At 48.3% G+C, this 25,803-nt stretch overlaps 1 protein-coding gene across 5 annotated transcripts in view; it reads left to right on the top strand.

The window, feature by feature from the left end:
- Nucleotides 1-25,803, top strand: part of pde4a (phosphodiesterase 4A, cAMP-specific) — a 71,491-nt gene that overhangs the window by 32,524 nt on the left and 13,164 nt on the right. Inside the window, exon 1 of one of the 5 annotated variants that reach the window (XM_042344748.1) lies at nt 18,678-18,734. The exons of 3 other annotated variants lie outside the window; for them this stretch is intronic. In XM_042344748.1, coding sequence (XP_042200682.1) covers nt 18,679-18,734 — 56 coding nt within the window. In that variant the 5' untranslated portion in view covers nt 18,678. Of the gene's footprint in view, nt 1-18,677; nt 18,735-22,819; nt 23,062-25,803 lie in introns of those variants that run through there. One more of the 5 variants, XM_042344746.1, reaches the window with a different exon arrangement.

The following is a 25,803-nucleotide window of genomic DNA, read 5'->3' as shown; positions in this document are numbered from 1 at the left end:
GTACTTTGCATCCCTGATCCTGATGCCTGGCACAATCTAGTTTGAATTTCTAAAAACATTTTGTCACGCGTAAAAGGCTAAAATTAACAGGAATCCGTCACCGTTGTAGCTTCCTCGGGACCTTGAACTGTGAGGGAATGGACTTATTGACGCTACTCTGGCTCTTTTATTGTGAAGAGAACTTTCCTCTTCTACCCCTAACCACGCCGTATGAGTCACATCGATAATAGAGAGCTAGCTAATTAAAACATGTATTTATGGAGTCGGTTGGGCACAGATTTAGAGATGCTCAAACAGATTTTAAGAACGAAGAAAAAAGAATTCAGACGTTTCATGAACTTCAAGTGTAAGGAAATGAGCTGCTTAAAGCAACCCGTCACTAAACCAACCAAGCACACTGAGGCACCAGTCATTTGCAGGCTGTGTGCAGAGACCCTCATTACCGCTTCACCTCGCTGCTAGCAACCAGCCACATTAGATAGCTGCCTCGCAAAGTGGTCCAGTACTCGGAAGGAGAGGCTGATGAGAAATGGGAAAGACTGTCTGGGAGGGGGATGGGGTTGTGACTGGCTGTCTGTGTCTCCTCGCTATTGAGTGTTCACAAATGGCTTGGAGCAGAGCGCTTCCTGCAGCTTTCTTCCAGCTGCTGATGATACCAAACAATGTTGTTAGGTGAGTAATGCGCAGATAATTAACACTCATGAAGATCTGGACCAATTAAGCAGATGGGTTTTAATTTAGATGAATATGCAGTGATGAATGTTCTTCCACCTTTGGGGGAATGAAGCATCGAGACGGCGGATCCTGTCCATTAGCCGAGGAAAGACGAGGAGGATATGGGTGTCATCATTGATCAGTCTGATCGTTTCCAGTCAACGTGAAGTTGTTGTCGACAAAACCGATCAAATCCACAGCTCCATCCACTGGGCATTTGACTATAAATGGGAAATACTGTGAAGGCATTGTTAGAACCTCGTGCAGATACGTGGCAAGCCAGGTTTTGGGAGTATTGGGATTTGATGGAGATGGGGAAGCCTGTGATCTGAAATTCCATAAAGGCTTAGCCCATGACAGCATTTTGCCTTCAGATGGAAGGGCGGGTAGAATTGTGGAACATTCTTCAACTCAGTGCAAGCTTGGGAGCAACCTTTCCCACACTTCTAATAAAGCCTTGTTTGCCTACAAATACAATTACTGCACATGACAGGAATGTAAAACGTTCTGAGATGTGTTGACGTCACAGGACACTGTGTCTGCAACTCTATAGATTATTTATTGATTAAAAAGTCAGGACCTCCCCAGACACCACTCACCCTAATACCCTGCTAATAAGTGGGTTACGATCTGCCAGGCTCGTCGACTGTTGATTGCTCTGTGTTGCTGTGGGATACATTGCAGGCACAGAGCCCTTCCCTTTGTATCCATACCAATGCTCTTCACAGATGAAGAAAGCAGTCACGCATCAGTTGTCAGTGTGAAGGCAGGAGCGGCCAGTCCGATGCCCACAGATGAGCTGTTACTCATGAGTCAACCAACCGGAAAGTGTGGCAACCATTTATTTCTGGGCCAGTGTCAGAGCCTCAGCCCTATTGAAGGCAGACAGCGATGTTAACAGCAGAGCCGCGCACCACACAACACACAGAAAAAGCAACCAGGCGTGCCCGGAGCCCGAATTCCACCTAATCTTAGTCTGTAAGGCAGGGTTATCTTGAAAATTTAATTTGAAAAAATAATAATTTGCTCTCTCGATCCACAACTGTGTTTGAGACGCTGCTGTACGCAATCAGCTGCCGCGTTTCACCCACAAATTATACAGTCAATTTCACTTTACTGTATATTCTGTGAAACGTTTTGAGTGGTCACAAAGACATGATGCAGAGCTATATCAAATGCGAGTATTATTACTAAGTGAACTACTGTCCTGACGTTCGTTGACTCTCGCGCCAGCGGTGCCACTGGGCTGGGATTAGCTGGGTTCTGGGAGGCAATTAAAGCATACTTTATTTAATGAGCCCTCAGGTTTGTGATGCAGAATCTGTGTTTTAATAATGGATTGGTTCAAAATTACATTTGGTACTGTCGCTAGGTAGATTCAGAGCAGAGCACGGCTGGTGTTCAGCTCGCTAGGCACTGAATTCCCTCTCGGACAGGATTAGGTTGTATTAAAAAGTTTGCCGCAAAGTGATTTGCTAATGGATCCAACTCTGATCAATTCTAAACACAGCTAATGAAACCTCTGGGCCATATGGTAACTCCTCACTTACTTTTTATTTACATCCACTTCACAATAAGGCTTTTTCTTGCCATCAAGTTGAGGGATTTCAGTGTTGGGCAGTGGAAGACGTTTGCAGTGTGTCAGCATGCAGCACTCCCACTCGTGGCTTAAGTGCAAAGTAAAGCTCTCTATACTTCCCCACGCTCACTGCATGGTTTCAGTTTTTATCTGAAGGACTGGATCCTCACCTGAGGCTGGAGTTGAAGGGCTGGAGCTGAAGGTCTGAAGCCACCAACTGCAGCATGGCTTAGGTACAGAGCAAAGCAAAGAGCCTGCGAAATTGGTGGAGTGTTGAGTAGGTTGTGCTAACCTGCCTCCCTTGTCGGCATTGCAAAGTGGTGCGGTTCTTGGGCTGGTTTTTGCCTGTACTTGCTTGGGGTTAACTTCACACTTGTACATATCATAGTAATGCATTGGTCCAACTCTGAACTCCATCATTTCAAATGCAATTCCCCCTCTTTCAGTTTAAATTAAAAATGTGAGCTGATGGATGGCGCGGCACCTGTGAGTTTGTCGGTGTCTGCAATTGCGAGGGCTTTAATATTGCAATAACATGATATCGGAACGAGAATCAGGCCTGGAGTTTATTCAACCCAGTAATGAGCCTATTATGCCCCTCGCCTGCTCTGCCCTGACTATACTTTCTATGTTACAAACCCAGGCAGTTGAGTTGCTTGGACTTTGCCTGAACTTTTCACTCAGCAAAAGCTGTTCCTAAGTGAAGAACGAGCAGCGTCGGAAGAGCAAAGTGGGTAGAACAAGAGGCAAAGAGGCAAACCAGGGATAGGGGGAGGGTAACTGTAGTAATCTCACTCAGCATCTCTGCCCCCACACTCTGGAACTCTATATTGTAATCCCTCCAACTCAACCCTTCTCTCGCCTTGTTCAAGTCCTGTCTCCAGATCTTTCTCTTCGACCGAGCCTTTGGCCCCCCCCCTCCCACTAACACCTCACGCTTTGGAGAGTGAAATCGATGAAATCACTGAATGTCTGAATTGGTCCATATTAGAGTGCGGTACAGACCAGGCTTGTAGGTGAATTGGGACCAGAGTATGCTGGTTTAGATAGACTAATGGCCACCGACATACAGTGTATGACAGGACTGGCACAACAGGAAGCTCTCTGTAGCAGCAGCTGCTGACAATTCATAGAATTAACTTAAGACATACAATTACACATAATGACATCAGAGGGTGAAAATTACAGGCTTGGCTCTGACATCACAAGAAATGATTGTGTTTCTTATTCATGCCTCCTTTTTCAAGGAAAATGTTTAGTGAGGAGCTAAAAGGACATCTCTCTATGTAGCCGTACAATGGTTAGGTCCCAGTCTGGCCCAGTCAGGCGACTTGCCCTGCCTGCCTTCACTGTGCCGTTTAAAGCCCCTCTACACTCCCTGTCCAGCACTCCAGCCAAGGCACAGGGAAGATGCAAAGTTCTGCCCTCCAAATAGCTGCCGCGTTTGCCTTCAAAACCATTCGCCATCATCCTTTAGCATTGGTTTAAAGACTGTCCAACAACAACAAATTACATTTGCACAGCACCTTTCATGTTGGGAGTACGTCCCAAGGCGCTGGACATTCAAAGATTTTCACACGAGCTGGAGGATGGGATCAGGAGGGGTGGAGGGCAGGGAGGGTGAGGGTAGGAGGGTGGTACTGATCGTGTGTGGGGGGTAACAGAGGCTGCCACTGGGTATAATGGTACATATTACATGTAACATACGTATTACGTTATGTATAATATATATTTTATTTTTATATATAATATGTAGTGCCAATTCAGGATTCTTAAGAGCCTTGGGAGATAATCTTAGTGTAAGAGGCTGAGAGAGAGAGGGCAGGGTTTGCATTGTGGTGTGTGTGAGTATGTGAAAAAAGCAATTGGTTTACTGCCTGTTACCTTCCAGCTATTCCCAGAGAAGCTGACTCAGCTAATGGGATCCTGGACTACTGAGCAGAGGCAGTGAGTGAGTCACTCATTAGGAAACACAAACTATCTGAAAGCAGAGTAATTAAATACAGGTAGTGTAAGGCTTCCTCTGCAGCAAATCAGCCGCAGCCATTCGGGCAGTGAGTTCAATCCACAGCCCTGCTCTGAGTCAGTCCACCCCAGTGATGTGCTAGCGTCGCGTAATCTTCCCATCTCCCAGCGAGTAGTCAATGTGCCGTCACCCCACAGCCGCGTTTTATCAATTCCCATCACGGATACTTGGGTACGAGCTGAGCCTAACGTGCCTTGTCACATCAAGATGTCGTCTGTCTCCATTGCTTGACGTCTCACTTAACTCGGACCGGCCCCTCACGTTCCATTGTGGCATCATTAATAACAACCTTCACACGTGATCCAGTGCCTGTAACAACAAAATGTCTCAAAGCCAATTGCTGCCGTGTAGTGACTGTACTTATAGGCCCATACGTGTTCCTCAATCAATTTGACCCAACTGTCCAGCGCCTTGGAACGTCCTCTCGACGTGAAAGGCGCTCTGTAAATGCAGTCATGTTGTTGTTGTTGACATGTTCATTCTGATATGAAAGGCTCTACAAGTGCAGTGTCAGTTAGACTCAGTTGCTCACATTCGCACGTCTGCAATCAGAAGGTTGTGGGGCTTGAACTACGACCTTGTGATTCAGAGGCAAGAGTGCTACCATTACGCCAGGCTGGCACAAAATTGGATCATTTAGTCAGTTTAAAAGCGCCACGAGTGTTTTGTCACAACTGAATGATTTTAAAAGTGCCTCGAAATGTTTCCTGTGATTAGAGTCACAGAAATATTCAGCAAACTGAGTGGCAATGTTCCACAATGTGTGCTGGACATGTTTTTCTTTAGAGTGCAGCGGAACCGTTTTAGGATGTGATGCTGGAAGGAGTGTCTTGTCTCTGAGCACTGCTGGTACATCATCTTGTTAATCTTATGATCCCATTTGTCTGTCACCTCCAGGAGTTACTTACTACTCAAGCTGATGCACATTGAACTCGTGTCACTTCACGTGAATCCTCTCTGAACAATGTAATGGCTGTAGGTTTACGGCCACTGTGTGTTGTGCCTCTCTTGTCTCTGTGTTTTGCTCAAGCTTCACTCTAGCATGCCACTTGAGTGAGAGAGATGCAGGTGACAGACACGCGGAGAGAGGATGGAGCTGGACACAAAGAGGATGGACGCAGAGATGGTTCAGAGATAGAGTGACACTGGGTGGGACATCAAGACTTGAATAAAGAGGGACAGAAACAGATGGGGGAGAAATCCCACCTGATACCTGATCCACTTTATTTTCTTGGCATTCCAGAGTGCGAGAGATTTGGCAAATCCTTAAATACTTTCTTTATCAGAAGTCAGTTTTCTGTAAGGTTCTACAAAGAACTACAGAAAAACCAACTTCAAAGTTTAAGACTGAATTGAACTACTTGCCAAACTCTGAGCACTTGAAAACGCTGTATAAATAGAGTTAATCTGGTGCTGCCGTAATTCCTCCCTACAGAGAGGGAAGAGGACATGTGCCTTCCAGGATCAAAGCACTCATGGTACCTGGGAGCTTGCTCTTGCAATACACCACCAGAGGAGGGTAATGTAAGCGAGATTGTGACTTGGACCAGATAGATTAGGTACTTTTATTTAAGGTTTCAGCTGGGTCCCATTGCTAGCATTTTTGTGGAACAGATAATTGTGGGTTCAAGCTCCAGGACTTGAGCTGTCAATTTCCGGTGAAACTCCAGATAAATTCATCAGTCACTTCAAGGCTGTTTGCGGGACCCCGCTGCGTGCAAAATAGCAGCCATATTTGCCTACAAAAGTCACCCCACTTGCCTGTAATTGCCTGCGAACCAATTTGCGATGTTGTGACGCAGGATTATTGTTTGTTGTACAGATGTTTCTGATCTCCCAGCGAGACTGCTCTCAGTGTGGTGATCAGCTGTAATTAAATGAATCCGATCTGATGTAATCTGTTATTAGCAGCTCTATAATACCCTTTAATGAGCTCCTTCAGGGCCATCCATTCCAAAGCAAAATGGTACTGTCACTTTCACTCAGACCAATTCTTCCTCTTTCTTTGAAAGGACAGAATGAGTATTTGTGTTTTTGGGAACATAGAAAAGTCCCATTTAAGTTTGTTTCTGAGTTTGTTTTCTCTGTCAGTCCTGCACCTTGGGACATCCTCCCGACGTGAAAGGTGCTTTACAAATGTAATTTTGTTGTTGTTGTTGAGACCGTTGTGACTTCCGAGCCCTGTGTCTGCTCTGTACACTCCTCTCACTGTGTCGGCGCAGACATCCTCCCTGGTGACGCAGTTAATGTCTGCATTTGCAGCTCATGAACACGCTGCTCGCCTCCACCTCCCTCTGGTATGCTTGTGAATTGCAAGTGATCGGAAACGCATTGCCCCCTCGAGTAGCTCTGTGCGCACCACCAGCTGAGCAGATAGCGAGATACCAGCAAATGGGAAATGGCCAGCAAGGCTGGCTTTTAGGGTCATTTCTCAGCCCAGAGAAGGTTGAAAACATGACAGACAGACAGACAGACAGACAGACAGACAGACAGACAGACAGACAGACAGACAGACAGACAGACAGACAGACAGACAGACAGACAGACAGACAGACAGACAGCACAGCTGCAGAACACCTATCTGGCATCCCTTTTCTCTCTCAATTATTTTATTCAAATTTCTTAATGAATCTCACAGTTTCATTCACATGCCTGGGGCGGAGCACAGTGAATGCAAACCACAGCCTCTCTCCCCTTGTGCCACAGTGCCAGTGTCTGCCTGTGTGCCAGTGCCAGCTTCATTGCCTGCGTGTGCCCGAGTGCCAAAGACGTCAAACATCTCCCTAGTCCCGCCGAGGGGTGCCAGTGCACCAGATAGCAGGCTTTCAGGAGTGAGTCAGTCACAGCAATCTCTGTTCAAGTCCGTATTTTTAATCCAGCTTCCGAGCCTGATGCTGAAAGCACTCCAAGGCAACTTGTTACTTTACAATAAAACCAGTAATTTCCCTCAACAGTGCGCTTATCTTGTTCGGCCCAGTGTTCTGTATAGATGCGAGAGACACGTTGACAAGCCCCAGTAGTTAACTGATGTCATCTCACCTCGGGCTTCGGTTGATGGTTTACTTCCTCTGTATCTTATCCTCCTTCAAATCCCCCTGCCCTCTCCTTGCGAAATTTAAGGAGGTTGACCTAAAGCACTTTGAAGAGATTGTTTTTTAGGAGCGAGAGGGGGAGAGAGGGCAAGTGCTTTGGGAAGCAAGTTCCAGAGCACAGGGGTGGCTGACAGTGGAGTGAATGCCCTTCCTTACGTATCATCTGTCAGTTCCAAATCATAGGCTACACAGACCCAGAATTCACTCATCCACTCACTGTAATGCATTTCAGGAAGGCCATCAGAGAATTATATATAATGCCCCTGAGGATGCTATTGATTTGGTGCCTTGCAATGAATTCCTCTGTTTGGTAGTAGAAATAGCAGCGGTAAGACTGGTTACTTTAAAGCCAGGGAGACTGAGTTAGATTGACAGAAATGCTAATGTACAATATATAGAGGTGAAAATACCACGTTTCATAACGGATTTTCCTGTGATAATTATCACATCACATTTATGACATATCCCATTTTCGCCACCGCAGTTGACATTTAGATGGCTGAAATTGTACATTTCCACAAATTGCTTTCAAAAAAACCTCCCTACGTAAAAGATGCTGTAGAATTAACAGCTGTTCCAATCTTGTTTCTCTCTCTCTCTCTCTCTCACACATACACACATTGCAGCGAGTTCCTCTGCTCAGACCTCCAAGGCAACACATTACGAATAAATTTATTTATTACATAAATGCCCTTTTTATAGAGTTCCAGGGAGCGATTTGCCTCAATTACGCTCAGTGCTGCTGCAGTATAGCTTCAGCTCCTTTACACTACCTGCTCCTGTTTGGGGTGAGGAGAGGAAGAATGCTAAGTACAGCTAATCTTTGAGAACTAACACACAGGAACAGAAGGAGGCTATTTGGTGCATTGAGCCCAATCTGTCATTCTAAACTCTTACCTTTCTAAATCCCGCCTGTTCCCATTATCTCTTAACATCATCACTTCTCAAGCATCTATCGGTCTTTCTGTCTCTCTCTTCTAAAATATCTGCGTTGATTCTGGATCAATAGCCTCCTGGGTGCAATGCTTCCACCTTCTCACAACCGTGTGTGAAGACATGTGCCCTTTAGTCACTTGTAACGTATAAGATTCTGTCCTCTTGTTTTGAATTCTTCTACTAGGAAGAAAGAGCTTGTGTCTTTACAGAGCCTTTGATACCGAAACAACCAGAAAAGCTCCATGTTTGTGACAATCAAATGAAGTGGCTGTGTATTTTGCAGGCAAAAGTGATATCCAATTTGTCACAGCAAGGTCCCGCTCACAGAGGTGGAGTGAATGACCAATTTACCTGCAGGGTTGTTTGTTGGCCAGGACACCAGAGAATCTCTCTCCTCTTTGCGGATGGCGCAGTGGGCTGTTGAGCAGGTTACGACGTAGTGTCTGAGCCACACTTTGGTGAAGTGTGACATCAAAGATAGGCGCAAGTCTGAAAATGCCGAAACTTTTGTCAGAGGTCGGGAGGGGTTTGCTGCAGACGCGAGTCTGGTGTGGAGCCTGCCATTATCCTGGCCACCTCTCCTCCCAGGCCCTCTGCTGAGCAGCACACACTATTCCTCAGGATGATGTGACCTGCTGCCCGCTTGTTCTTCTTTAAATAACAAGGATCCATGGCTCTTACACTAACTGCTTAATCAACAGGAATGTCTGATCAGGATTGGGATGAGGTCGTGTGAAGCCCGTTGTGGGAGATGAGACCCTCACACAAAATCACTGCACACCCACCGCCTCTCCATTAGTCCATTGGTCCGAATTCTCTCTGTGCCTGTACACTACACACTCTGTGTTATCTCTCTGCGTGTACACTACATGTCTCTGTTATCTGTGTGTATATACACTACATGTCTCTGTTATCTGTGTGTGTGTACACTACATGTCTGTGTTATCTCTGTGTGTACACTACATGTCTCTGTTATCTGTGAGGCTCCATGTCTGTATTATCTCTGTGTGTGTACACTAACTACATCCTCTGGCCCCAATATTGAAGCTTCTGATTAAGTGAAGAAAGTAGATCAATGAAAGCACTTACTAAAGCTTCTCTATAAGAGTGTATCCATCATGGGACTCAATCAGTCTCTAGCAAGAGTGTCCGCAGTACGATACAAGAATTGTCTTGTGAGGCTGTCTGGGGGGAGGGGGGGGAGGTTTCTGCCTGGCCTGACTGTGTTGGTATTTGGCTTTACGGGGAGCAATTTAAAGTGTTCCAGAGAAATGTAATTGGTAGGAGCTGGGAAGTGCTGATTCAGGGTTGGTTTCAAGCAAAGGGCAGTGAAATGGATCGAGTATTTTGACAAATTACAGTGTGGAAACCCAACAAAAGCATTTATTGACCAGCTCGTGGGTGGCATCAATCACTAGTGAAATGCGGACATGCACCATCCTCCTGCCTCGTCCACACAGCACATTAAAGATTAACCCCGCGAGCACTGGCACCTCGCTGCCCGCTCCTGGCAGCGCCAGTCCTGATGTAATCATTATAATCCTCACATTTGATGTATTGCCGCAAAGCCCTCGCAGGAAGTCGCTGTGGGCAAACATGTTAGTCATTCTGTACACTGCAAGGTCTCCCAAACAGCCATGACGTGAATAACTATTATATCTGGAGGATTCTTTGCCAGCACACTGGGAAATAATCCCTTTTTTCCAAAAGCTTCACAGATCTTTAATGTTTACCTTCACCAGTTTGTTTTAACGTCTCATCCATAGTGCTCCCCCATGGTCTACACTGGAGCGTCAGCCTAGACTGTGAGCTCAAACACCCAATGTGGGACTTGAACCCACAATCTTCTCATCTAAACGTGAGAGTTTCTGCAACTCAAACAAGCAGACCTTGTGAGAGGACAGTTTGTGCCTGTGTGTGTGTGTGTGTGTGTGTGTATTACAGGGGAGCAAGTAAGGAGATCTGTCTCTGCTCCATCTTGTTGGTAAGCCCAGTCCATCTCTGCTGGTATCCAACATACTGTACATCCCTGCTGGCATTTGCCATCAGTATTGAGGCTATCTGTGATGAACATAAGGACTGCATTCCCCCAAATGACAGGCAGGGATTCTAACTCTACAAAGGATCCTTTTGTTAAGCGATGGATTTTCTGTAGAGGTTCAGGGAGAGGCCTGAGCTGAGAGTGTCGTACTGTTCTGGGTGATCAGTGCTGACACACCAACCCAGAGGCAATGCATCAAAGCACTTTATCCTGAAAGCCAGCTCCTTGCCTCAATCCCGTTTACATATTACCAGTGTCGGCCTTAATACCGGTGTCTGCCCTAATACCATTGTCTGCCCTCATCTGAAACGACTGGGAAGTTAGTGCAACACGGTGGAAATGTGGCCAAAGCTCCTTCCCATAAATACTGTCATTTCACCTTGAATTCATGTCCCAATTATTAGCGTGGGGCCTTAGTTATTAGTTTATTTGCGAACGTATTATTTCCTGACTGAGCAGGCTGACCAGGCCAACCCAGGCTTTCTGGTAATAATAATCTTTGCATTTGATACAGCGCCTTATCACGTCTTCGAGACGTCTCAAAGCGCTTCACAGAACATACTGTAAAGTGAATTGACTGTGTAGCTTTATTTGTAGTCAAATTAAAAATCCTCTTGCTTCAGCATATAATGATGGAGCTCATTACCGTGCGCAAGTCGCTACCAGGGAATTGGTGCAATTCGCAAGCCCTTTTGGTGCAAGTCATTTTCAGAGCAAATAGGTTCTTTTTTTTCAGTGGGATTAAGAAGTAATCACTGGAGGAAATTGTCTTGCAGAATATGATGAATATTTCACATGTGGCCAATTGGAGCTTGTAATCAGCGGCAGTGTGAGCTGCACATCCCGGCTTTGCACCCACCAACGGTCTCAGGTCCAAAGAAAGTCCAGCATTGCATGTAGTGATGCTAACCTTTATCCTCTACCCATTCGTCCACATCTTTAAGAGGGAAGGAAGTGTGTTACACTGAAGGTCACTACACTTCCTGGTGTCTCACAGACTACTGTACAGTTTCTATTATTCGAATACTAATCCTTGCATTTAATCCAACCCATGTAACACCTATACATTACAAAGCGCTTCCCAGAAAACTGCTGTCAACTGTGGTGACTGTGTATTTTGTAGGCAAACATGATAGCAGCCTTGCGCAAGCGAGTAAGGTGTCACACACAAAGCGGAGCTCTGGTGTCTACAGGGGAGGACTCCAGAAGCTTCTCGTTTCCTCTTCCCCTCCAACCACCGACTCTCCCTCCCCCTCTCCTCCTCCCACCCTCACATATTTTAAGAAGATGATTTAGGAAAGACAAAGCTGTTTAAATATTCAGAAGTGCCTCTGGCAGTTTGCTGAATGTTCTCGCTGTGGAATGAAGAGAGCTAGAACTGTCAGCCCGGCCAGTCCCATGGAATCTCAGTGCGACTGGGACTGCAGAGAGCAGTGGCTGTAGCCCAGAGTCCCTCACCATTGGATCTCTCTGCTCTAACTCCAGCACCTCGTGTATCATTGTTGCTTGTCCAGGATTTATCAACAACAACGATTTGTGTTTATATAGCGCCTTTCACGCGGGGCAGCGTCCCGGAGCGCTTATCAAAATTTCCTTGGCATAAATTCAGTTCCAGACTCCAAATCAACAGCCGCTTTTTGTACAACAGTCCACACGTTTCGCCTCCATCTTGCTCTCTCTCACTCGCTCTGACACTGTGAACAAGGGTGGGTTACCGAGTCCGTCAGTGACCCTGAATGACTGACTGTACAGCCGGCACCCCGGAGCACAGTACGAGCAGTGGCTGTTGCAGACCGGCCCACTCCTGCTGCTGCTGTGCCTGGTGGCTTCTGACCGCAATCTCACACGCTGCAAGAGATCAACTGTTTAATAGTTCACAGTTCCGTGTGAACATCAGTCGTCTTGTCTCCCCTCCAGCTGGGCCAAAGCTTTTTCTTCTGTGATCGATGGGCTCAGTGAGTTATTAATTAGCCCGATAGCAAACCAGCACATCACACAAGATCAGCTCTTAATCTCACTCATGCGGGCTGTCTCTGTCTCCTGGGCACCTCAGGCGCCAGTCTCCCCATTTAAGCACTCCGAGATGCCGTCTGGCATGAAGGGTGCTATATAAATGTAAGTTGTTGTTGTTCCTATATCTCCTTTCAACTCCTTTCTCTGTGTTTTGGTCTCAGTTCTGACTACCCGCTGTGTGTGTTGTTCCACAAGCTCAGGCTGCACCTGGTGTGTGTCTGGCTCGCTCCTCACACTGTGCTCTCCAGGAGCTCAACCCTGATCTGCTGAGCTGTGATCTGATGCTCACTCAATATCTCACTGTGACCTAAAGGCACAAGAGCGCAAAGCCTGCAGCCCTTCCCTCAGGGCACTCCTGCCTCTGTATCTCAACACTGGGCCTCTGCAGAGGTGCTTAGTGTTAGGTACGTCACTGCCATTGATTGGTGGGGTCTCCTGGCCATCATGATGGTGACAGGGAATTATTGTTTCCACAGCTGCCTCAGCCCCTGGGAGAGGCCGGGATCGATTTGGTGCTGATAGCCAATAAACCCCTCATTAGGGGGCTCTGACCAGTATCCGGCTCCATTGATTCCAAGTCCAGGCTGAGATGTGAGACATTAACTGAGAAAGGGACAGCAGCAAAGCCTCAGCGAGGCCCAGGAAGTAGAGGAGAAGCTACTTCCACAGTCACTGTGAGAAAGCCTCCACTGGAGAGCAATCCTCCACCTCCACCTCCTCACTGCCAGTCACATTGCTTTGCCTTGAGATTTAAAGTCAGGCAAAATTGTAGAAAATCCTCAAATCCCATTTTAATGTGAAAGCCGGTTTTCCGCAATTCAATTCGATTGGCGGGTTGCTTTTCCGATTGACGGGATCGCTGTTTGTGGGGACACTGCTGTGCGCAACTGGCTGCCTTGTTTCGCCCACAAAACATACAGCCAATTCACTTTACAGTGTATCCTGTGAAGAACTTTGAGACGTCTCGAAGACGTGATCAGGCCCTATATCAAATGCAAGGATTATATAATAATTCTTAAAAAAGAAACTAGCTTCTGAATGACGCCTTTCCCACAGCTGTGCACCGTCCTAAACAGTGACGTCCTGGTCTCACAGGCTAGGCCTGGGTGCAATTTCAGGACTAAGCCTCGTAAGGATATGAGACCTAAGCCGCACTCTCTGTTCAGCCACAAGCAATTATTTTGAATGATTTACTGGCCAGGAAGCAGCATTCGGCTTGTGGAGGAGTGGAGCTGAGCTGAGCTGAGCTGGATAATATGGGTGTGATTGGGAAGCAGGCTGTGGGTAAGCCAGTGGGGATGATGCTCTCGGGAGCTCGGGGTTAGGCTGCGGTTGTTCACCACTGTTCTGGCTGCTGGTGGGCGGATTGACCTCGGCATCCAGACGCTGCTGATACAAGCACCTCCTTCACATTCCCGATCACTCAGTCACTCACTCACTCACTCACTCACTCACAAGCTGAGTAATTCTGCTCAGCACCAGCCAGAGGTTTAAATTGGTCGTTGACTTGACAGTTGTTAGTGGGGCCTCGCTGGGTGTCAAATGGCCGTCACTTTTTGCCTACAAATGCACAGTCACTACACTTGTCAGCAGTTGGCAGCGGAGGTGCTAGCACGTGACACGTTTTGATGTGGAAGCCGCTGGATCAAATGCACAGATTGTTAGGATTGTGGGAAAGCCGGGAAATGGGATTGATTCTGAAAGGGACAGATACTGAGCAACATCATAAGGTGCTGCCAGCCAGAGGGTGAAACGGGGTGGGGGGGGGTGGGGGGTGTGGGTGCGCGTGTTGCAGCCCCTGTGAGCTGCCCCGGGGGAAAGCGTCGTCCTCACACCACTAAACAGCAAGGCTGCCTGACTGACCTTTATCACAGAGAGACAAACGCTGCCATTTCATCTTTCGTCACCGAGATGCAAAGTCCTTGCGAGATGTGCTGACATTTTGAGTCACATTTGAAGTGTCGTATGTGTGAATGAGCGGAGACCGGCCGGACTTTAATCTCTCCTGAAGTCCCGATCTCTCTTTGTCCTTCTCCCAGCTTCAGTCAGTGCAGTGTCACCCACACCTGGCATTGCTGACAGCTCCGTCCTGTGAGATCTTTTGAACCCGCTGTGATTAGCCTCCGGGAACGTACCTGAGTGTCGGGTATTTATTCACAGGGATTTGATATCTTTCATCACCATCAATATGTGTGGTGTATTTGTGGATCCAGATATACAATCGGATTCTTTGCATTCTGTATAACTCTTCACTGGTACACACACACAGGGTATATAATTCCTCACTCACACACACAGGGTATATAACTCCTCACTCACATACCACACACAGGATATATAACTCCTCACTGACACACTCACACACAGGGTATATAACTCCTCACTCACACACACACACACAGGGTATATAACTCCTCACTGACACACTCACACACAGGATATATAACTCCTCACTGACACACTCACACACAGGGTATATAACTCCTCACTGACACACTCACACACAGGGTATATAACTCCTCACTGACACACTCACACACAGGGTATATAACTCCTCACTGACACACTCACACACAGGGTATATAACTCCTCACTCACACACACACACACAGGGTATATAACTCCTCACTCACACACACACACACAGGGTATATAACTCCTCTCTGCTACACAGTCTCACACACACACACACACACACACACACACACACGCGCGCAGTCAGCTAGATCCTGAGTCTTTCAACCTCACAGTGACTTGCAGAGAGATGGGCAGTTTACTGACGGTCGTGTGAGCTGGGCAGACAGGTGTGAACGCTCTCTGTGTAGCTACAAGACATACTGTGTAAAGTCGCTCTTGCTTGAATCCCCTTTGTGTGTATGTGTGTGAGTGACTCATCCACTGACTCATCCGTTGAGAGGAGTTGTGGGCTGGATTAGCCAGGCGAGTCCCGAGGCCGTTAGCAAAGCGAGTCCACGGAGCTCAGAAAAATTCCTTAAGATGTTTAAGGCTATAATGAATAACAGATAATTCAAATGATTACATTATCTTTTGTAAAAGAATTATTTTTTGTCTTGGAGAAGCATTCTGTGCTGAACTCTGTGTCACCCCCTAAGTAAATCTCGCTAATAGCAGCTGCTTTTATCAATTATTATTGTTCTGCCTGTTGTGAAATCGGACGCTTTCTTTCGAGTCTACGAGGGTGTTTGTCACAAGGCGAGGCAGGGCTACAGCTCACATTGTCCTGTTAGCAATGGGGAAGGAGGGGGAGGGTCTCCTGAGACCCCACCACGACTTGACATTTGATCCAAAAGGTATTTTCTTCTTTATAGTAGGAACAATAATTGGAGTGATTTCTCTGGAGAAAGCCCAACGGGTGTGTCCTTGACACGGCAGAGAAAGAGAAGGAAGCTGGTTTTTGTCCCTATGTCTGGTGTCGAATATACTCCCTTTCTACCCCCCCAGTGGTGCTCTGGCTCACATCCAGCTCAGCATTCTGAGGCCTTGGTGAGCGAGTGGTAAACGTCTGGTACAGAGTGCCTAGGGAGACGGTGGAAACAGAAAATGTTGTTTGTTTCAAGGACAAATGAAGTAGATTTCTGCTAGAAAATAATATCTCGGGGATACAGTATATAGTTTGGGACACGACATGTCAAGCGACTGCCAGGACGGTGGAAGGCAAACTGGATGGACCTTGGTCCTCTTTTGCCCAGCAAGTTCTTATGTTCCTGTGTTTTGACTTAATTTAAGGCTTTAAGAATTTTGGAGAAGTCCTCAGTTCAGCCTCAGTTCGGACCCTGATTTTCCACAGTTTGTGAACAGGAACCGACTTCCAAATGAGGACTGAACTTGAGAATTTCCACAACTAACTTTGAATTAGTCAATCAAAGTCAAAACGATCACAGAGGCGAAGATATAATGGGATCGTCCACAAAATATGCAGTCAATTCACTTTACAATATATTCTGTGAAGCGCTTTGAGCCGTCGCGAAGACGTGATGAGGCGCTGGTGTCAAAGGCAAGGATTATTATTGTTATTTTATACAGCCTCTGGAGTTCAGAGAAATATCTGGCGTCTGTGTAACTGGGAAGTGAATGTCGCTGTGTGGGCTGATAGAGGGCTGGTCGCAGTCGTCACTGGCCGGAGCCGTGCTTGATGCTGTGTGTCAGACACTCGCGCTGTACAGTCTGAGCTGAGCTGTTCTGACCGTAAACTCGAGACGCCTTGTTTGCATGTTCATCTGAGAGCTTCAAGCGCCCTCAGCTGGAGTGACACCAGCACTGCCCGACTGGGTTCTTCCACTTGAAGCAAAGTCCCTCAATGCTGCATCGTACCAACGATCTCACACTCAAACCTCTGCCTGCTGTAAGGTGGGGCACTCACTCACTCACTCACTCAGTCTCACTCTCTCTCACTCAGTCTCACACGCTCACTCGGTCTCACTCTCTCACTCAGTCCCACACTCTCACTCAGTCTCACACTCTCACTCAGTCTCACACTCTCACTCAATCTCACACTCGCTCAATCTCACTCACTCAGTCTCACTCTCTCACTCAGTCTCACACTCTCACTCAGTCTCACACTCTCACTCAGTCTCACACTCTCACTCAATCTCTCAATCTCACTCTCTCACTCAGTCTCACTCTCTCACTCAGTCTCACTCTCAGTCTCACATTCTCTCTTGTTTTCACATTCTCTCTCTCTCTCTGTTTCACACACTCTTGTTCTCACTCATTTGCACTCTCACGCCCACTCACACTTCTCTTCCTCTTACAATCCACAGGGCTTTAAAACCCAATCCTCAACGCTCTCCTGTGACCTCTTGATTTATATCATTCTATCCTGTAGCCAGGCTCTGCAACACCAACTTGCATTTATACAGCGCCCTTCACACGGGGTAGTGTTCCCGGAGCGCTTGGCAGTGGCGGAGTCTGACCCCGAGCCATCTAAATGGCGCCTCTGACAATGCAACAACCTTTCTTTGAAAACCCAAGTGACTATCTCAGAGCTCCGGTCTCACAGCTCCCATCTCAGCCCTCATGTCTGTGGGTGTTTCAGCACTGGGGGATTTTGTGTAGCTCACAGTCACTGGTTAGCTAGGTGAAGTTGAACCAACCTCAAGGGGAAGTTCTACTTCCTGATAGGACTTGGGCTAAGTTACAGCTGAGGGCAGTGTGTTGAGTGTCTCATCCCTCTCACTGCAGAGGGAACTGAGGCTTGTGTGTATGGGATTCTGTGAGGCTGTGCGCTTCGGGTAGACGTGAGATGTGTGTGCTGTGTATTGAGGGCGAGTTAGTGTGTGAGCTGTGTGTTTTGTGGGGTGTGAGCTGTGTGTGTTGTGGGTGAGTGTATTGCCAGGCACCACCAGGTCTGTCAGCGGTGTGATTATCAGCAGTGGGCGGTATCGGCAGGGTGCTTTATTGTGTGTTTGGCATTCCCCTGGCCATCTATCCACGGATCAAAGGTAACTTGAGTTCAGAGTTAGCAGAAAGCAGCAGCTCAGTGCCGAGCCCTCAGTGTGAGGAGATTGTTTATCCAGCAACCGTGAACATTTTGTGATAAAAAAAGGGCCTGTGCGGAGCGTGTGCAGCGACGGATCGAGCGAAGGAATTGGGAACTTGGCCTCAAATACAGATTAGCATTCCCGATGACAGGATTTGCTGACAACCTGCGACTGATGAGGCTACCAGAGTTGCGGGAAGACTCATTTCCTGAAAGCAGGAGGGAGCTGTGCAAATGCCTTTGGGCCTGATCAGAGAGTCTCGTGGGGTTAATCTGGAAAGCACTGGGACATAGACCACAGCAGGCGTCTGCTGTTTTGGCTCAGGGGGTTGCTCAGCAGAGCACAGAGAGGGAAGGATTTCACCAGTCGCCAGACTCAAAAACTATTTTGTTTACTCAAACCGTGTGCGCAGAACTCAGAGGTTTTTTCCTGAACTTTTGAGATGTTGTGTCTTGTGACATGAAATCTACCACATTGTGAAGCTCGTGTTTACACAGTCCGTTCCTCTCCTACGTCCCAGCACTCCGGGGGGTAGAGAGCTACCAGCCGAGCACGGACATCCTTTCCCATTCCTCCCCAACACCGATCCCCTTCCTTCCCGATCCCGATTGCACCACACGGTCCTGGGAATGCAGTCGCCGGGGGAGATGGAGGATGACGCCTTCTTCCCGAATGTAATGGCTCCGCCGGTCTGGGACACCCTCCACCCCCGGCTGTCCATGGTGGGCATGCTCTCACCCCACTCTCCCAGAAATTCCCCTCGACTCTTCCGGAGGATGATTCTCAACAAGAGCGTCCGGGAATACAGGCACAGTGTCGGCGGGCTGGCACGGTAAGATCACAGTGCTTGTGTTTGCGGGGGGGGGTGGGGGGGAGACCACAAACAACATTCCAGGTGCTCAGCTCTGATTTAAAGGAACCCTCACTCCTCTCTGTCTATCCTCCAACATCATACACCACAAAATGTAAGCGATTCTGTCTCTCCCTCCGCCCCACACCCACCAGCCTTCTCTGTCTGTCTCTCTCCCCCTCCGCCCCCCCCCCCCCCCACCCCCCCAATTCTCTCTGTCTGTCTGTTTCTCTCCCACTCTGTCTCCTTGTTCTGCTTCACGGTTCCTGCAACCTTCACGCAGCTGGGAGTTTGAAAGCTTCCTGCCTGTTTGATGTATAACACCGAACCTTCCACCCTGATTCTCTGCCAGTGATGAGCAGCGCAGGAAGGTCTTGGAGGGGAGGCTGGCGGCAAAGAGAGTGAGTGTCTCTCGGTCTCCTGCCCAGCGATCGCCCCGATAAACGTGTGGGATATAAAGGCAGAAGTCGCTGGGAACAAGCACTCAGCAGGTCAGGCAGCATCTATGGAGAGAGGAAAGTGAGTTAACGTTTAAGGACGTTTCAACCACCGTCCGCCCAGAGCAAGTCAGCGGCCGTGACACAATTCCCCATTGTAGGCCATCCGCCAGGAGCACAAGGAGGCAGCCAGAGAGGACGTTGTATGAGACAGAAGAAAGCGTGGCTTTCCCGAGAAGCTGCTCCCTCCCTCTCTCTCTCGCTCTCTCTCTCGCTCGCAGTCAGCGTGGAGCATCTTATCTCCCATCAGCGAGACACCTGCTGGTGATGCCGTGTTACCACAGCAACCCTGACGTCAATAAGTCGCTGAGAGGGATCACTGAAGGCATTCTGTGAGATTTCAGCACAAGCTCCCAGTGTGTGCCGCTAGCCTGTCCTTTAACCTGTCCCTCATGGCTCAGGGGCAGTGCTTTTGTCTGACATTAGATTGCGGCTGCTGCCTTTCGCCCACAAAATATACAGTCAATTCACTCTACAGTATATTCTGTGAAGCACTTTGAGCCTTATCACGTCAACCAACTTGATAAGGCTTTATACCAAATGCAAGGATTATAGGATTATTATTATTATTCCCTTCACAGCTGTGTAAGCGTGAGAGCTTGCTTTGCACATAATGGCTGCCTTGTTGGCCTGCACAGTCACCACAGTTGACAGCAATCTCCTGTGAAGCGTGTGGAGACTTTTGGATGTTGTCGGGGCGGGTTGTTGTTATTCCTCGCCCCTGCTGCTGGCTGTGTGTGATTTGGGGTGTGCAGAGGGAGCTGTGGCCGCTTTCGTTGTTGTTGCTTGGCTGTTACAGGCGAACCACAGGCTCTGACACTGCCTCTGACGCCATTGCACATTTATCAACCGGTAATCATCGCTTTGTGGCTTTTACTTTGAAAAGTTTCTAATTGAGGTCAGGCATAACTCCATCCCACAACACAGTCTTTTCTGCGAACCCAGTCAGCTCGAAACCTAACCCTCACTGCACTCAGTCTCTCAGCAAGCTCTCATCTTGTTTGTTTCATTGTCTTTTAAGATATTTTATCTCTCTTTCTGTGTCCGGCCAACAATCTGGTTGTTCACGTCATTGCTGTTTGTGGGACCTCGTTACGCACACATTCACGATTGCATTTGCCGACAGGTCCACAGTCACTATATTTAGCACATTTCACACAACTGTTTGCGGGACGCTGCTGTGCGCAAAGGCTGTTGAGTTTTACCCACAAAACATACCGCCACTACTCCTTACAGTATATTCTGTGAAGCGCCTTGAGACGTCTCGAAGACGTGATGAGGCACAGTATCAAACGCAAGGATTATTATTCACAACAACAGGAATTCCCTGTGAAGTGCTTGGTCATTTTAACCTTGTGGGGGCTGTGTCAAACGTGATGATGACATTAAGGATTGGTGTGAGTCCTGAGGAACCGGGCAATGGACTGAAAGGATCACATTCACCACGAGCCTGGCTCCCGATGTAGTTGTTGCCAGCATTGTTTGCAGGGTAAATATCAGAGTGAGCGCAGAGCAAGGCTCAGAGAACTGACCTTCTGCAATCACATTGGACAGCGTCCAGGCCTGGGGTAAAACAGTACAGTACTGTACTGCCGAACATGACGCATTGCTGCCCCAGCTCTGAGCTCTCCCACCTCACCACTGATCCGTGTGTGTGTGTGTGCGACTGCAATCCATTTGCTCCTGAGTGAGAAACGTCCCGAGTGTGAAACCTCCCAATGTAGCGTCCGATTTAGGACGTCTCGAAGATGTGATAAGGCGCTATATCAACTGGGAGGATTATTATAATTATTATTATAATGCGATTCTGATCTTTCGCCCACAAATACACAGTCACTGCACTTTACAAGGTACCCTGTGCAGCGCTTTGAGATGTCTCACCGACGTACTATGCAAGGATTATTATTGTTATTCTTATTCTCTTTGTAGAGGGTCAGCAGTTTGAGCCAATGGATCATGGCAAAGTCTTAAATTCAGTTTTGACTTGAAAGCCGATTTTCCACAGGCTCTGAAAGCGCTGCTTTCATTGTCACCGACTGGAATATGTGGAGTCCTGTAGCTCAGTGGTCGGAGATCTGGGTTCTATTCCCAGGGTGGGAGGCACCTTACTTAGGATGAGATGTTAAACTAAGGTTGTATCTGTTATTAAAGATGCTTCAACCAGCGGATAAACTGCAAGGATCATTCTGTTATAACCTTCCGTGTGAAACCATTCTCCTAACCTCTCTTTGTGTTTTTGGTGATAAGATACGCCCGTCTGCCGCGCTGACAAGTCTCAGGTTTCTATTCCAGAGATGTCTCGAAGACGTGATAAGGCTCTATGTCGCATGCCAACGATTATTATTATTACTCAGTCACCTCTGCTGTTTAGAGCAGGCAGCTCCACCCCAAACCAGAGGGTTAGTCAAACCTTACTGTTTCTAACTTGGCTGCGGACAAATCAGGGGAGAGCGGGAGCAGGGAGTTTGGGGAGAGCGGTGGCTAAAGGCTAACTGACAGCAGCGTGCCCGGAGCTCTGCGCTACGCTGTGGTATGGCTCTGACATTTGGCACTTGCTGGACTTCTGCCTCGAAATGAATCGTTCTGTCGACAGAGCTGAATAGCAGCAGCGGCCAGAGCAGACTGACGTCAGCGGGAGACACACTCAAAACATGGAGGCAGGATTGCAGCTCGGCTCGAGCCTCCCTGACACAGGCAAGGAACACTGGGAGGGCTTTATTGATTGGGATCAATAATATTAATAATGATAATAATAATCCTCACATTTGATACAAAGCGTCTCAAAGCGCTTCACAGAGTATACTGTAAAGGGAGTATATTTTGTGGGCCAGACTTGTTGCTTGGGCTCTGACTGGGCTTAGGAGAAGATTGTTCAAGACTCCCCCCCCCCCCCACACCAGGACTTTAAGCTCACAGTCCACACTGACGTACCTGTGCAGTACTGGGGGAGTGGGGGTGCTCAGAGCGTTCCTTGTTGAAGGAGAGAACGTAAACCACGGTCCCATCTGTTCGGGTGTAAGTAAAAATCACGGAACATTACCGGCAAACAAAAGGGAGTTTTTCCCAGTGTTCTGACCCCCGATCCTCCCGCTGAATTGGTCGTTCATTTCACGGCTGTTTGGGGGAAGGCTCATTTGCTGTGCGATTACACATCGGCTGCTGTTTGTGTCGCGACATCTAACAGCAATTCCCTGTGTGGCGGTTTGTAATGTGATGACAATAATAATAATCCTCGCGTTTGATACGGCGCCTTATCATGTCTTGGAGACGTCTCAAAGCGCTTCACAGGCGACGCTGTATAGTGGAGTGACTGTGCGCTTTTTTGGACGAAACTCGAACAGACAGTTGCGCACAGCAGTGTCCCGCAAACGGTTTAACAGTTTCTCAGCGCCTTGGGACGTCCTCCCGACGTGAAGGGCGCTCTATAAGTGTAATCGTGCTGTGGTTGTTGTTGTTTTTTTTAAAAAAAAGTTTTGATGTGAAAGATGTGAAGATTAATACAGTAATTAAATTCCAAGACAAGTCCGGGCCAGGGTGACGCTGTCCGTTTTTTGTGAACCGCCCCATAGACTTTCAGTCAGAGAAGCGAGTGAGAGCCTGCGAAGTTGTGGAGTAGAAGTTGTTTGCGTTCGCTCGCTGGCTGCCTGGATTGGTTCCTATGGGTGCTTCATCGACAGCACTTTAATGCCGAGCCAGGTTGTCACCTCCCTGGAGAGCACAGCTCCGGTGTGGAGGAGGCAGGGAGCTCGGGCTATGCATTTCTCCTTCAGCGAGGAAGACATCAGGAGGCAGCGTCTGACCAAGTCAGTTAGGTTTGTACTATTCCCTTCCCACTACCACAGTGTTTACTAACTTTAAAGCCAGCACTTAGGGGGACAGGGGGCAGGGAGCGTGCCCCCAGCTCTCATCAACACTGACTCACAGACTCAGACTGACACTCGCACTCGCACACACTCACCCAAACACACACGTCTGAACTGTCACACACACTGACATACACAAATACATACTCACACTGATACACACACACTCGCACAGAAACAGACACTGACACACTGAAACTCACACTGACACACACACTCACACACAAACAAACATACACTGACACTCACACTGACACACACACACACACTCGCACACAAACGAACATACACTGACACACTGAAACTCACACTGACACACACACTCACACACAAACAAACATACACTGACACTCACACTGACACACACACACACTCGCACACAAACGAACATACACTGACACACTGAAACTCACATTGACACGCACACTCGCACAAGCACCCACATATGAACATTGACACATCTACTGACATACACAAACACACACTGACAATTTCACCTTGTCACACACACGTTCAACTGACACAGACACACCTTCGTGCACACAAACTCGGGCACACTGACACACTCTCACGTTGCCCATAACACTCAAACTGTTGCACACACACTCACATATACCCCGTTGCACACTCGCACATTTTGACACACTCTCTCTGTCTTGTACCTTCTCCTTTAAGAAAAGCCACAGCCCCTGTACTTTCTTTCTTTTGTTCTGTGGTTGGTGATGATGCAGTGAGACGTATAGAGAGCTGCTCGCTGTGGATAACAGAACCCGGGCGTGCCCCATCACTGGGGCAAGTCGCCCACGCAAGTGGGGAATTTGCCATGAACTCTTGTGCAGCCCACCTGCACTGTCCACTCCAGGAGTTCACCTGCACTGTCCACTCCAGGAGTTCACCTGCACTGTCCACTCCAGGAGTTCACCTGTACTGTCAACTCCAGGAGTTCACCTGCACTGTCAACTCCAGGAGTTCACCTGTACTGTCCACTCCAGGAGTTCACCTGCACTGTCCACTCCAGGAGTACAGTGTTGCATTGTTGGGATGACTGTCTTGTAGGTCGGCTGTTTGGAAGGATTGTCCTGAATGTACAGGCACAATGTAAATGTAACCTCTTGTTGTTGCTTCCCATCTCGCTGTTCTCCAAGCTGCTGACCTTGGCCTTTTGCACATCCAGTGGGATATCCCCAGTGAAGCACCCGCCACTGGTTGCCCAGCCCTGCCTGCTATGATCTCCTCACACCTGTTCTCCTCTCCCGTACCCTCAGCCTGTTTCTGGAGCCGCACCAGGGGTCCGAGGATAAATCCCTTTGACCTGACACTCGGCTTCGCTGCCATCGTCAGCATTGGGATTGAATATCCGGTGTGATGCTGTCAGCGTGTCTTTAAAGCATGCCACTAGCTCCCTCTGACGTCCGTGGAACACCCCTCTCCCCCACCCCCATCGGTGACCCTTTTATCTCCTCTTTGATCTGCCATCGCCTCCCCTCAGCCCAAGCCCACAGCTGCTCACAGACCAGCTGTTCTGCCCCCGGCCCTGAGCTTGGCTCAGACACATCAGCTGTCCACAGGCCTGGGATGGGACGGTTTGATGGGAAAGTGGAAGGGAGCCAGGGAGTGATTTATTTGGGTGGACAGCTGAGCCTGCTCCACAACGCTCACATCTGATCTGATCGGGCTCCAATTGAACTCTCTAAGTTGACCAGGATTCCAGTGGCTTAGGCATGGGGCAGGTTATTGGGGGCAAAAGGTTCAGGTGCATAGAAAGATCGGCCAGCCACTGAGGGCAGAAAATCCTCCCACTCAGCTCCCGTTACCCTTACGGGTAGGGTGGTCCTAGCTGCATAAGCAGCGGGAAAGCTTGCTGGACAGAATATCAATGGCTGGTTAGACTCCAGCCAACGCACACTCTGGGGTCCCCCCAATCTTGGCTCTCGCCAACCTGGGCCTAATACTTTCTGGAATTAGGTAAGCAAGATGCTTCTCTCCGGGGAGAGAGAGAGAGAGTGTGCATTCTATTCCATCAATTTATCTCCCGGATTTGCATCTGTAGGTGGGATGCATGGAATTCCCAGCTTGGTTTGGATACTCTTAAGCACGGTGATGAGTTTCCGCATGTGCCAGACACCCGGCTGGGCAAAACCAAATCAACAGAAGAGCGTAGATGCTGTATAACAGACCTGGCAGCTGGTGAAACGGGTTTGTTGACATCGCCGTAGTGGGGACGTCACACTCTCCCGTTCTCAGAATTTCTGTCTGCCTCTCCCCCACAACTCACTTGTTCTGTACTCAGGCACACAGTGAGCATGATGTGCTGAGTGTCTGACCGATACTGCTGCCCGGGTAACTCGCGCTCAGCTGAGCTCAGACATTCGTGCTGTACTCCTCTGGCTCAGAAGATTGGTGGTTCAAAGTCCTTGTCTATGTCGGGGCTTTGAGCTCACAGTCCGGGCTGACGCTCCAGTGCAGTGCGGGGGGGGGTACTGCATTGTCACAGATCTGGTTCAGGTGAGATGCTACCCTGTGCTCTGGGACGCTACCCTGCCTGAGGTGCGCTATATAAATGCAAGTTGTTGTTGTTGAGACGTTCAACTTAGGTCTTGTTCAGGTGGATGTTAAAAGTCCTAGGAAATTATAGGAAAAGAGTGGAGTTTCTCTTGGTGTCCTGGCTAACAATCTTTCACATAAATAGGA

Source organism: Callorhinchus milii, unplaced genomic scaffold, assembly GCF_018977255.1.
Source record: "Callorhinchus milii isolate IMCB2004 unplaced genomic scaffold, IMCB_Cmil_1.0 Scaffold29, whole genome shotgun sequence".
In the NCBI taxonomy this organism is placed as follows: domain Eukaryota; kingdom Metazoa; phylum Chordata; class Chondrichthyes; order Chimaeriformes; family Callorhinchidae; genus Callorhinchus; species Callorhinchus milii.
This window is presented reverse-complemented; position numbering and strand designations above follow the sequence as displayed.